Below are 13,468 nucleotides of genomic sequence, written 5' to 3'. Positions count from 1 at the left end.
TGTGTGTGTGTGTGTGTGTGTGTGTGTGTGTGTTTTTAATGGAGTCCTGCTCTGTCACCCAGGCTAGAGAACAGTGGCATGATCTTGGCTCACTGCATCCTCCACCTTCCAGGTTCAAGTGATTCTTCTGCCTCAGCCTCCCAAGTAGCTGGGACTACAGGCATGTGCCACCATGCCCAGCTAATTTTTGTTTGTTTTTTTTTTTTTTTTTTTTCTGTGAGACAGAGTCTTGCTCTGTTGCCCAGACCAGAGTGCAGTGGCGCAATCTTGGCTCACTGCAACCTCTGCCTCCCGGGTTCAAGCGATTTTCCTGCCTCAGCCTTCCGAATAGTTGGGATTACAGGTGCCTGCAACCACACGTGGCTAATTTTTGTATTTTTAGTAGAGACGGGGTTTCACCATGTTGGTCAGACTAGCCTCAAACTCCTGACCTCGGGCGATCCGCCCACCTCAGCCTCCCAAAGTCCGGGAATTACAGGCGTGAGCCACCGTGCCCAGCCCATGTCTTTAGAATGAATCCAGTGGAGATAAAAGTGGCCATGTGGCTTCCACTTGGGGATTCTCAATGGGGCATAGGAAGCACTTTGGGTTTTTACACCTTTTCAGTTATTCACAGAGGTGAACAGATGACTGTAATCCATTGAGTGGTTCGATGACCAGGAACATACCGTGGGAAGACGCCAGTGCTGCACTGGGGTGAGATATCCCCCATGGTCAAGCAGCGGCAGGTAGATTTGGGTAGCCTGGTAGCCTCATGGCCTCATGGTGCCTAGAAGCTTTGCTAGGACAGCATCCTTCTCATGTTTGCTTTTGTCTATGCAAAACTTATGGTCTTCACACCCCCTCTGATGGTTGTTATTAAAAGCCAAATACCACAACCAACCTTTTCTTACAACCAATATAAGTTGGCTGTTTCCAGGACTCCCTTCCTCTTTCGGTTTTACCTGGCTGCTCAGTTTTCAGATATCACAAGTAATGTGTGTTATTTATTTTGCATCTGCTCTTTGGTAGGCTATGCTGAACACACTACATGAACGATCGTGTTTAATATTTATTCAGTCACCTGCTAGGAGACTGTATTCACTCAGCTCCCATAAATGGGGACCCCAGGTTCTGAGGGGTGGCTGACTTTGCCCAAGGCCTCACAAGGTGCAGATCTGAGCTTGGACCTCCCTCTCCTGAGCAGCCATTTCTGCTTCATGCCCTGCTGCTTCTCATGGGCCAGCTGTGATAACCAAAGTCCTGTGGACCTGTTTCTACTTGAAATGCACTTTGCTTGCTCAGTTCAAGACCACATATACAAGAGAATGCCACCAAAGTTGCCCTAAGCATGTGAGGTCAAGCATCCTGAACCCAGAAGGGGGAAGATGCTGTCAAAGCAAAAGCAACCTCTTCCTTTCCTCCATGCAATATGCGAGTAAGTGGGAAGGACACTGATGTTCCGCTGGGTAAAAGTGGCTGGTATTTAATGGGAGCTCGTGGTTATGAGCCAGGCACGCTCCCCACTTTCCATGAACTGACTCTGTGGACCCTCATGGTGTCCTTGGGAGGGGGAACTATTCGTGTCTGCCTGGCACAGATGAAGAAAGTGAGACACAAACAGCCAGCCTCAGGCTGCCCAGCTAACACTGAGTGGATCTGGGATAGAAACAGAGCTTCCAGAGCTGGTTTTTGGAAATTTAGCATTTAGTCAACTGTTCACAATTTCTCCCTTTTCTGTAGGGTAAAGTTCTGACTCCTGAGCTGATGTTTGGGCCTTTCACAGTGTAACTCAACTTTCTCTCTGTGGCAGTATCCTACACTCTTCCAGCCACCAACACCACATGATGCTTCCTTTATCTCAGTGGATGCTCCCCATCTTATCAGCCTGGGAGAATTCAGACCTCTCTCCTGGGTCTGTGACGGGCACAAAAATGAGTTAAATGTAATTCCTAGTCTTTAGGAGCCTGTTGAGGAACACAGCCTAGCACACAATTAACCAGGCCACGCGGGAGCATGATCGGAATGCTGGGAAAGAAATCCTTGGCATGCTCTGAGCACAGCGAAGACAGGCAGCCACTGCTAACTCCTACAGCTTCATTGCAGAGGTGATTCATGTTGGCCTTGAAGGCCAATGAGGATTTTGACAAGCAGAAAAGGGAGAATGAGTGGTATTCTAGAACAGAGCTCCAGAGGCTTGAATATGTATGGCCCACTTAAGGATGTGCAAGCTGGTTGCAGTTGTGAATCTAGGCACACCCTAACTTGTTTAATGCACAGGTCAAGAGAGGGCAAATTTGAGATTAGCTGCATTTTGCTTATTAAGGCAGCATGCGCAAGCAATCTGTTTCAGTCTGAAATTTACAGTCTGAATTAACAAGAGAGCATATCACGAAGGCAGCATGGGCGGAAAGCAAGAGTAAATCACTGCATTTATTGGCGACCCCTCTGCATTCCAGACAGATAGTGCTGCAGAGCAATTAGCTAAGAGGGGTTCCACCATCACAGTCACTCCAGTTTGAATGTCTCTTACCAGAATAGTGGTTCACCAGGTCCTCCAGGCACTGGAAGGTGAGCCTCGGGGAAATGTAGTACCAGTTGTTGGGCAGGCGGAAAATGCGGTAATGCTTTACCTGCCTGTGTCTCACCGACAGTGAGTAAAACCCTGCAGGAGGTGGAGGAAAAGTCAGTGGATTCCACTTGTCCTCACCCCAAGGCACGCAGCTAACCAGCCCACCACCACTGAGGCAGGGATACCTGCCCACCCTTGGGATACAACAGTGATGCTAGGACGCAGCCCTTCCCTCCACTAGACCCTTCTCTGTTTAGATGTTGCTTCCTGTTAGAGACTGCAGGAGTGTATTATTGTGTCAAAGCAGATGTGTTCATCATATGGTCCTTACAGGTTTTTAGGAGCACAGGTTTCATCCTCTTGGCTTTTTTTTTTTTTTTTTTTTTGAGTCTGGGTCTTGCTCTGTCACCCAGACTGGAGTGCAGTGGCGCGATCTCAGCTCACTGCAACCGCCATCTCCTGGGCTCAAGGGATCCTCCCACCTCAGCCTCTGGAGTAGCTGGGACTACAGGCATGCGCCACTATGCCCGGCTAATTTTTGTATTTTTTGTAGAGATGGGGTTTTGCTACATTGCCCAGGCTGGTCTTGAACTCCTGGACTCAAGTGATCCACCCACCTCGGCCTCCCAAAGTGCTGGGATTACAGGCCTGAGCTACCGTGCCCGGCCTCGTCCTCTTTGCGTTTTGAGGCAAACACATTGGGGTGCTTCCACATCCTAAGGCCAAACGGAATGACTGTAGTGTGGTTGCAACCTGGAGCTCCAGGATCCGTGGTGGTTTTTGACTCCTTCCCGAGTACACTCCAAGATGTCATCCCTACTGTTTTTCAGCCCCTGTCCCACCAGTGCTGCCACAGCACACATTTGAATAGGTCCTTGCAGTTATGCCCCCTCTTTCTTTGTCTGTACTCTCTCTGACTTATGCTTAGTCTTCTCAGAAATTTGGAGCAGTTGAGTCATCTTTCTGGGTATCTATAAGAACCACGTGAAAGGCGGGTTATTGCTCTTTGAGCCTCGTTAGAGCAATGACCTGGTATGGGTTGGTAAGAGCAGAACCGCGGGCATGTGCCTCGATTTCCCCAAGTGCAAAATGAGAGAATTGGATGTAGTCCACGTTTCAGGGTCCTCTCTTGCTCTATCTTCTGGGGTTCCAGGAGTAGAAAACACCCAAGAGACAGAGGAGAAAGGGAGCTGATTTATTCTTTGCTATCTCTGCTGGGCAGGGCTAAGCAATGGCCAAGAAATCTCTGTTAATTCTCAGAAAGATCATAGGAGGTATTGCCCCCAATTATTTTAAAGATGGGAAAACAGAGGCCTAGAGCCCCTATGAGATATGGCCAGAGGCATGGGGCTTGGGAATGCCACCCTGGGGTGTGAACCTTATCCTCAGCACATCCCTCACAGTGCTCCAGGCCTGCCATGAGTCAACCCAGCGTGAGCCTTCCCGTAAGGTCAGCGGAACTGGGAGTGTGGTAAGCAGACCGAGGGTAGCAAGTAGAACATTGTCAGAGCTTTGCATATCCACGGTGGGCCTGCCACACCCACCCAGCTCCAGCACGACGGCACATCTGCCTGATGACATCTTTATTTTTAGATGAGCTGCGGCACCCACCCTGGGTTCTTCCTCCGTTTGGCCAGGCCAGTTTAGAAGTTTCTTTCTGAGTTGGGCCATCCTGCCTCCGGGGACCTCTAGGACAGGCACAGGATGTTTTGCTTTTGCATTGATCTTTCTGTCCCCCAGCATGTTTGGTTTTTTTAGAGAAAAGTTGATCTTGGATTTTTTTAAATCATGTATATGGGGTCCCTGCGTTCTGAAAGCAAGGCTGGTGCCCATTTTGGTGAAGGACTCTAGCACCAGGTGGCTTTGGCACTTATTAGGTGCATGGAAAGTACTCTCAGATAGTGTGTTTTCTCTTATTTGATACTGAATGTACAAGAAGCAAGCCAGGAACTTGAAGATACCTTCTGAATTTTAAAAAAGCTATTATTATTATTTAGTCTGGGAAAATTCTAGCTGTGAAGTATTTGGGAATAAACACGGTACTCTCCTACTGTGAATCTCATGGTCTAGATCAGGGGGCCAAGGCTTAGAGAGAGAAGTGGTAACTTAGTAATTTGTAAGGCTAAAATTGGAACTTGGGACCCTTGCTTTGAATTGTGACAAAGAGCTCACTCTATTTATGTTTTTACTGAGGTACTTAATGCATATGATGCAAGGAAATTGTAACGCTAGAGAGGATGGTGACTGTGTGTGAGAACACATCTGATTCTCTGAGCTGTCTGACTTAGTTACAGAGCACAGAAGAAACTGACATCGGGACTCTCTGTGCAGCAAGAGCAACACAAACATTATTACATTTGAATTTCACTACAACCTTACAAGGGAGGGGTGTTCTCTCCATTTCACAGATGAGAACACTGAGTTCAGACAAATCAGTCACAGAGCTTGACAGCACAGACCAGGCTTGTACCAAAGGCTATGTTCTATCTGCCCAGCATCTGCCTACACACTGCATTCAGTTTTGTTCTCAGTTGCTGGAAAAATTTCCAGCAGGAGCCATCAGGCCTGATGTTGGCCAGGCCCGCGGCCGTGCCCAGCCGGCTCCCCACTGCCTGTCTCTAGTCTCCTTGCTTCTCCACTGGCCTCCCCAGCAGCGTGTGGGCTGCAGGGAGCTTAACTACATCGGATCGATTTGCATGGACGTAGGAGGAAGGAAAATGAAGCCGTATAATGAGTCAGCCGGGAACAAAACATGCTTGTCTGCCCCAGACGGGGAAAGATGAGTTGGGGACCACTCACCTTTCTTGGTCTCACTCTCCCTGATCATGAAGGAGCCGACCTTTGTGTCTGGCAGCTGCAGCAGCTCCTCGGCCTTGTCTCTGCCCAGACCCTCAAACAGCCAGCTGGAAAGGAGGAAGACAGCCGTTAGGATCTGGAACAAGCCCTCCCCCAGGAAAGGCGGGAATGGGCCTCCCACCATACTAAGCACTTGAAAGCTAATCCTCATCTCCACCCACTAAGACAGGTAGCATTATCTCTCTTTCACAGACAAGAATACTAAGGGTTCCAGTGATTAAGTAATTTGCTCAAGATACCATGTCAGCAGTTGATAGAGTTAAAATTAGAATGCATTTTTCTGGGACATCCAATTCCATAACCGCCATACTTCACTGCTGCTCTTCCTTTTATTTGTGTGTGTGTGTGTGTGTGTGTGTGTGTGTGTGTGTGTGTTTTTAATGGAGTCCTGCTCTGTCACCCAGGCTAGAGAACAGTGGCATGATCTTGGCTCACTGCATCCTCCACCTTCCAGGTTCAAGTGATTCTTCTGCCTCAGCCTCCCAAGTAGCTGGGATTACAGGCATGCACCACCGCATCCGGCTATTTTTTGTATTTTTATTAGAAATGGGGATTCACCATGTTGGCTGGGCTAGTCTTGAACTCTTGACCTCAAAGCCATCTACCCGCCTCAGACTTCCAAAGTGCTGGGATTATAGGCGTGAGCCACCGTGCCCAGCCCTGCTCTTCCTATTTGATATGTTAAGGGATGTGATCACCTCTATTAGATTGGTAGCCTCATAGGGTCATAATTATGTCACTCCTCCTGGGTCTTCACTACCCCCAGCTCCCACCAGCTGCAGCCCCATATCTTCAGCATGAAGGCATTCATGGGTGCTTGCTAATGAACGAACAGCTCCAGGGCGAGCAACTGATGTAGAAGAGTCATGTGATTCCCATCTCTTTCAGAACGTGACTCGCATGGCAGCTCCTGCTCCACTTTTGTTCACCTTCATCATCCTAAGCATGGAAATGGCATCTGGTATTCACAGTTTTAAGATCATGAATACTAAAATTAAACTCGCAGAATTCCAGTCGTCAAAAGATTCAGGTGGTTATCTCTGTTTTGCAAGATGAGCATGTGGCACGTAGAGTCCTCCTCTGGACGTGAAGAAGTAACTTAGTGTTTATCAATGGATGCCTCCTTTCTTTTCCATTTCCAATATGCTGTGCATTTCTTTGCCAACTTCTGGCCTCGGTAACTTGACAGATGAGGATAACGTAACTCCAGGAGGTGAGGCGACTTTTCCAAGACCCTCACATGGAAGGAGGGAAGCGAAGATTTGTGCCCAGGTGTGCAGGACTCCAAAGCCACCCAGGAGGCTGCAGAGGCCTCACAGGCACGACTACAGGAGAAAGCAGGGTGCTTATTTTCTCATGAGTTGAGCCTAGTTTTCTAAGATTTATCTTGTTCGTCTTACCCATTTTTCAAGGAAGGCACATGAGCATTTTTGGCAGTAAGGATTCTATGTGCTTCTGGATAGGTATTTGATTAGAATATAGCTAATATTTATCGAGTGCTTACTGTCATGCTTGGCATTGCTCCAAGAACTATACATGTATCATTATATCTTATTCTCCTAACGGCCCTACATTTTGATCATATTGTCATATATTATTATCCCTGTCGTTCTATGTTATGATCTCTACTTGACAGGTGAGGAAAGGGAACTGATGCATAAAAAGCTTGTTCACTGGCACACAGCCAGTAAGTGACAGAGGCAGGATTTGAACCTAGACACACTGACTTCTAGTCTCTGCACTGTGCTGTGCCCTCCGATAACATTTCCCAGCTGTTTACCACTCTGTGCCAGGAACACCATGTTAGAGCTGAAAGGTCCAACTTCCTTCATTTTACTGAGGGAGAAGTTGAGTCCCAGAGAGCAGAAGAGATAAATTAGCTCAAGGTTGCTCCTTTCCTTATTGACTGGGTTGGGAGCAGGAATATCTCTTCTTGACCCAGTGCCTTCTTTTCTACTATGAATGCTGGAAACTTTGTTCCACCTTATGAGTCAGCAGCATAAGCATCATGCTTAATTGATGCCATTTGAGAAACGTACTCACCCATGGTAAACTCTGGCCACACATATTCCAGGGATGTAACTCTCTCGACCAGTGCTAAGAGAAATAGCTTTCCACCAGCCCCCTTCACTGTGAGAACAAGAACAGAGAACACAGAGATAGGTAAATAGCAAAACCAAAGGATGAATGAACAGAGTAACCAGATTTAACCCAGGAAAGGTTGGAACATTCCTCTTTTAAGATCTGTCACTGGCCACGTTAACCCAAATTCCGTCATCTGAAAATCTACCTTTTAAAGTATATGTGTCCAGTGGATAGCCCTCCATTGCAAGCCAACTGGGAAACCCTCCCGTGTGCTCGAAATAGCTGCTTTTCAGGGTTTAGCAGTTAATGTTCCCAACTGTTGGAGGCTTTTTAAAAATAAATCTTTACTATATTGATTTACACTCTGCAGTATAACCAAATATAGTTTCAATTATCTGCATCAATGAAGATCGAAATAAAAGGGGCTCAGGACTCCTGTCATGTTCTATAGCCCATATTGAATCAGACTGCAGAGGTAAGAGGAGAGAAGGCAAATCTTTTATATTTCTCATCCAAAGGATTTCCAGACCCCGGGGCTGCCTTCCCAGTCTTCGTTCCTACATAGCATCAACACTGCACATGTGGTGGGAGATGAGAAGAATATGATAAGAGGTTGGATCATAAAGGATCTCAAAAGTCAAGTTAAGGAATTTAAATTTAATCTACCAGGCAGTGGAGAGCTATGGAAGGTTCTAGAGCACTGGCCACATTAAAGAGGAGGGTTGCAGTATGGGTCAAATTTCTCACCTCGTAATGGGACCAGGGCTCATGTGGACCTACACCACTCTAGCTAAAAAATCAAATACTTTTCACCCAAACCAAGTTTACCCTGTTTTGAAGATTGCACAAGTTTTGGAGAGCTGACTCACTCGGAAATCACACGCAGTTTCTCCCCTCGGCGGAATATCGGGGGACTGATGTCAGGAGATGGGTAGTCACTCAGCACGGCAAGGAAGTCACTATCAAGTCCTGGGGAAACAAAGGCAAGGGGGAAGGGGGTAGGTTGCTTTTTATTCACAAGGAGCTTAAAGGTAGCCTTGGGAGGGAGGGCATGAAGATGAGATTTTCCAGCAGGAGATACCTTTCTTGTTTTGAACCACCAATTTACAGCAAGGTCCTCTCTTCAGAGATGGCTCTGCAGGGTGTGCGTACGAGCCCTGAGGATCAGTGACATACTCCTATTCTTAAGCCTTCCTTGGCCCTGATCTGAGAAATGGAATCCAGAGGCTGTGAGATGAGTCACAGGGTCTGGCTTCAGGCCCTGTTCTGAGTCTACTAGCCTCACTCTCTCCGTCTTTAAAATGGGACTAATAACACCTCATTCCAGGGTCCTTAGGAGAGGAGATGAGAGTATGTTACACCACATACATTCACCTAAGTTGCTATAAAAACACCCCGTCTCATTACCAAAGCCTCGGGTGTCCACTCTGGGACCCAGAGTTGTTATATCTATGACATTTTCGGGGAAGGGGTGTCAGGAAAAATGAGTTCTGAGGACCCATTAGGATCATGAGGCGGTAACTCTGAGGTTAAAGAAAATACTTATTTCTTGCAGAACATAAGGCCCCACGCTGGACATTTATTTCATAGGGACATTTGTTGAGGGTGGGGGTGGTGGAAGAAAAATTTAGTACTTTTCCTGATAGTGTATTGAAAGGAATTCTGATGAAGTTTTGAGAAGGAAAGAGGGCTGTCTGGTTCCTGACCGTAGAGGAGAGACAGTGATTTTGCTTTTTGACACTAAGCGATACATCTGCTTCTATCCTTAGTGATTTGACGTAATTCAGATGCATTAGATGCAGGGTAATATTTGAATACATTTTGGGGGGAAATAATAAGATGTCTTCCATATCAGCAAATGCAGTTATTATTTGCTATGACTTTCATCACTCCACCTGCTGGCTGGGACTTTGAACTTAAAATTCTGGGTAACATCATCTGTTCATTCGGCAGCTACTTACTGAGCACCTGTCGTGAGTCAGCATAGGTGAGCAAAGCAAGCCCATTCTTGCTGCTCTCATGGAGCTCACATTCTACAGGATACATAAATAGTCATGGGAGGAACTGTTCCCTGGTTCGCTCACCCCAAGAAGATCTGGAGAAATCCCAGCACTCAGGCTTGTGGGCTCCGTGGCCCAAACAAGCCACTCCCTAGGATCCACATACGTCCAGATCCTGCCTCTTACAACTCATATGTCTTGCAGCCTCTAAGTCATAAGCCTCTCGGGCAGACTAAGTCTAAAGGGAGATTAAAGAGTAGAATCAGTGAGAAAGATGAGTGAGGTTTTGAGTGAAGGTTATGCTTATCAATTGATAAATGAATTAGAAGCCAGTGATCATGGTGGAACAGTGCAGTCGAATGTATTGTTCATTTGGGGAAGCTGAGTCACTGACAATAAGCCATGTAAAAGCAAGAGTTTCTGGATGTGAGACAGAAACCAAGAGTGTTATTTAGTGGCTTTCTAAGTCTTGGAAAGGGATCAGGGCTTTTGAGAAACAGTTGTGTCGGGATGTAAAAGGGCTGGCCCAACCAGACCGCTGACCTGTCCTGCTGCAGATCTTCCCCAAGCCTGTGGGGGCAGCTCCCTCACATTCTGCTTTGCTGAATTCAAAAAAGGGATTCTTCCCTGTGTCGCTTTGACTTCACCCCAGTAAGTAGAGGCAGCGTTACAGTTGTGTTAAGTTTGAAGCCAGAAGTCCCAAGGTCTCACAAAGGGCAAGTTCACGTTCGGTGGGGCATAAAGTTTATGCAAATTTGGCAGTCCTCTTTGAGAAAAAATACACAATTGCAAGTACAAAATGAGGGACAGATCCCAGGAAGGTGCTGTACCAACAAGGGGGTCTCAGGCATATGATTTGTTTGACTTCCTGGCAAATCTGCCCAGAAGCTGAGTCTGACTTTGCCACTCGCTGAGTGGAACGCCTCCTTCTCCTCTTGGGCCTGGGTTTCCTAGTCTAGAAAATGAGAGGTTGAAAAGCACCTTCAAGATGGAAATCCATCTTCCTGGACTAATGGCCGCCACATAGGAAAGGGCTGTATATTACTGTGGTACTCTGCTGCCTCGGCTACATGTGATAGGCCTTTCTCCAACTTGCCAGGCGCCCTGGTTCTCAGAGCCTCCGGATAGGCTGTTCCCTCTGCCTGGAATACACCCTGCTCTTCCCTCCCTCACCCCTCCTTCCTGTGTCAACTCTAAACTCACCTCTGCAGAGGCTCCTGAGGAGGCCCAGCCTTCCTGCTGTACTAATTCTTCCTCTTGGCCCCTAAGATTTTCCTCTGAAGCGGTTACCCCAGGTTGCATTTTCCCATTTGTGTGACTGTCAGGGGAATGCCCATCTCTCCCCACCCCTGGCTGTGAGTTCCAGGAGGGCAGAATACCGGTGTCTTCTGTGTCTGTAGCCTGTGCCACACCTGTTTTATAAAGGATGCTCAAAGCAGTCTTACTGAATGTGCAGAGCGGTCCCTGTGCTGCAGTGTCCCTTAAATACAGCTGTCAAGCTGCAGTTTTAAAGCAGATCCAGGCAGAAGGAAACCTGATTTGTGGGAGGCAGCTGGGTAGGTGGCCATTGTGGAACCAGCCCCTTGTGAAAAACATGTTGAAATGGAGAGGCACAGAGTGTGTCCTCTGTGACAACGATAGAACCTTGAGGTAGATGGTGTGTCTACAGAGGGGTTTGAGGTTTAATGTCAAATTCAAGATCAAGACTGTGGAACAGAACAATTGTCTTTCCTAACATTAAAAACAAAAACCAACAGAAACAAAAACAAAAGCAAAATCCCATTATAAAAACCACCGTTCCAATGAGGGAAAGGCAGGCTTAAAGGGTTGGAGAGTTTCAATTTCACAATAACAAAGTTAAGTTTCCTGTGGAATTTCCGTAATAGTGATGTTTTGATAGCTATGGCACTTAAACATCACTGAGGAAACTTTGCATCTGGGCTCTTGCTTAAGGGTCAGATAACCTGTGCCTGATCCTTTGCAAGAGATTTCACCTCTCTTTATCATGACCATTAGCCAAACGGGACAGAGTCACTGGGAAGGTATTACAGTTTGACTTGTACTTCTGTGGGGCAGGGTGGCCATTCTAAGCAAGGCCTGGTGCCAGGATCCCTTCAAAGTCTTCCCTGAGCTTTGGTTGCCACAGAAAAATAAATGCAATGTAGGAAATTTAAGTTTGTTGGTAAAGGTGAAACATATTATCATCTACTCCCAGAACTCCTTAGCTTTATGGAGAGCTCAGCGTTTGAATTCAAGCAGAGATAACTGAGTGAGGGAGAGAAGAGGACAGCTGAGGAAGTCAGTGGAATAATTGCAGACCTAACATAAGGAAACAAATTAAATGAAGACATAAGCACTGCGCATGAAAGAAGAAACCCAGAGAGAATTTTGGGGAGAGAAAATGGGGCTTTGAAATCAATCAGAACTGGCTAACATCCCACCTCCCCCACTACATAGTGGTGCAATTTGGGGGGAGATTTATTTTTAACTAATCTGAGCTTGATTTCTTCATGAATAAAAAGGGAAAATGCCAAAATATGCCTCATAGGATTGAGTGAAGGATTCGTGATGTATTGCATATCAGGGCCTGCCTTAGTAAGTGGAAGGTAATATTATTTTCATGGAGAGCAGGGTCACCAGACCACAACTCAAGACCAGTGTTAGCCAATAACTTTCTAAAATTTGCAAACTAGTAGTGTAAACTTGAAAATTGCTTACTCTCTAAAAATGAACTCCACTTGGTGAGAACAGAAGGTGAAATTCAAAGGACCAAATATTTGCTGATAGCTTAACTTAAGAATGTCAGGTTGAACAAAATGTACAAAAGCGTAAAACAGGAAACAAATTCACAAAGGGGAGGGACCCAGGCAGGCCTTACGGGACTTAGTCAAGAGAGGACAGACCCTTTTGTAAATTGTCGTTCCTTGGTGCTGCATGACCATTTCTTTTTAAATACTAAGAACATTCTCAGTCACTCCCACTTATAACTGTCTAGTAAAACTAGTCATTTGTCACTTCCAGTGCCCTGCCCAGCCCTACAGAAAATACGTGATCATTTAAGGGTGAAGAAGCCAAAGCTGGGAGAGTTTTAGTCACATATCTAGGGAAAAGCATGAAGATTTCAAAGCCCGGGGTCCTTCACAGAGCCACACAGCTCTCCTTGTCACTTAATCTCCAAGCTTTCCTCAGCCCACACTTGACCCTTAACAGGGGAGACAAAGGCAGACTCCAGCTGAGTCTTCAGGGTTAGCATGAGCAGCTCAGGGCAGCTGGTGGGTAGGGAGCTGTACAGCCCAGGGATTGTAGCCTCTTGTTTTGCATTCCCTGGAGTCATGCCTAAACTCATGGTCTCTTGAGGGGTCAAAGCAGGCCTGACTTTTAGTGTCTTCTTCAGGCCACACACACACACACACACAGGATTATACACGCAACTACCCAATCACACAGAGCTGGGCCGGGTAGAAAGTCTACCAAGTTCTGCGGGTCACGGTGAACCAGGCTTGTGAGCCCTCTTAGTCATATCTAAAGGGCTGTGTTTGAGGCCAAGTAACCTTCAAAGCTCTTTTCTGCCCATGCCTTGGTTTTTCCATATGTTAGTGGGGACAGATTGGAACTGCACAGACCTGGAGGCTTTTCAGGGTCAGTCTCAACTCTCTTAGATGCTAGAGGGTTATAGCCGGGGCTGGCATAGAACAGAAGCAAGAAATAGTTAAAACGAATATTTTGGACTGCATAGACTCAGAATGTGCTTTGCTTGGGCACCCAGTGCTTCTCAGACTTCTGTTGTTTTCATACCACCATCCCCTTCCTCCCCCTCCTCGTCATCACCAGCAGCAGCAGCAGCAGGGAGCACAGCTCTGAGGGGAACCAGGCACTGGGCCGTGGTGGTACCCAGGTTACCCCTGAAGTCCTCACGCCTCCCTGTGAGGTTGATAGATTGAAACTGCCTTATTTTGAGTATGAGGAAATCGAGGCA

General features: G+C 46.8%; 2 protein-coding genes across 7 annotated transcripts in view; one reads left to right on the top strand and one right to left on the bottom strand.

The window, feature by feature from the left end:
* TG (thyroglobulin) overlaps nt 1–13,468 on the top strand; it is a 287,674-nt gene that overhangs the window by 192,506 nt on the left and 81,700 nt on the right. The window lies entirely within an intron of this gene.
* Nucleotides 1–13,468, bottom strand: part of SLA (Src-like-adaptor) — a 66,998-nt gene that overhangs the window by 6,112 nt on the left and 47,418 nt on the right. For 4 of the 6 annotated variants that reach the window (XM_011977092.1, XM_011977091.1, XM_011977095.1 and 1 more), the window contains 4 exons: nt 8,362–8,461; nt 7,451–7,537; nt 5,351–5,454; nt 2,513–2,644 (listed from right to left, as the gene is read on the bottom strand). In XM_011977092.1, coding sequence (XP_011832482.1) covers nt 2,513–2,644; nt 5,351–5,454; nt 7,451–7,537; nt 8,362–8,461 — 423 coding nt within the window. The remainder of the gene's footprint in view (nt 1–2,512; nt 2,645–5,350; nt 5,455–7,450; nt 7,538–8,361; nt 8,462–13,468) is intronic. The other 2 variants (XM_011977094.1, XM_011977093.1) reach the window with 1 other exon arrangement.

This window comes from Mandrillus leucophaeus, unplaced genomic scaffold (genome assembly GCF_000951045.1).
Source record: "Mandrillus leucophaeus isolate KB7577 unplaced genomic scaffold, Mleu.le_1.0 Scaffold173, whole genome shotgun sequence".
Lineage (NCBI taxonomy): Eukaryota > Metazoa > Chordata > Mammalia > Primates > Cercopithecidae > Mandrillus > Mandrillus leucophaeus.
The sequence above is the reverse complement of the archived record's forward strand: the minus strand, read 5'-3'. Positions and strand labels throughout refer to the sequence as shown.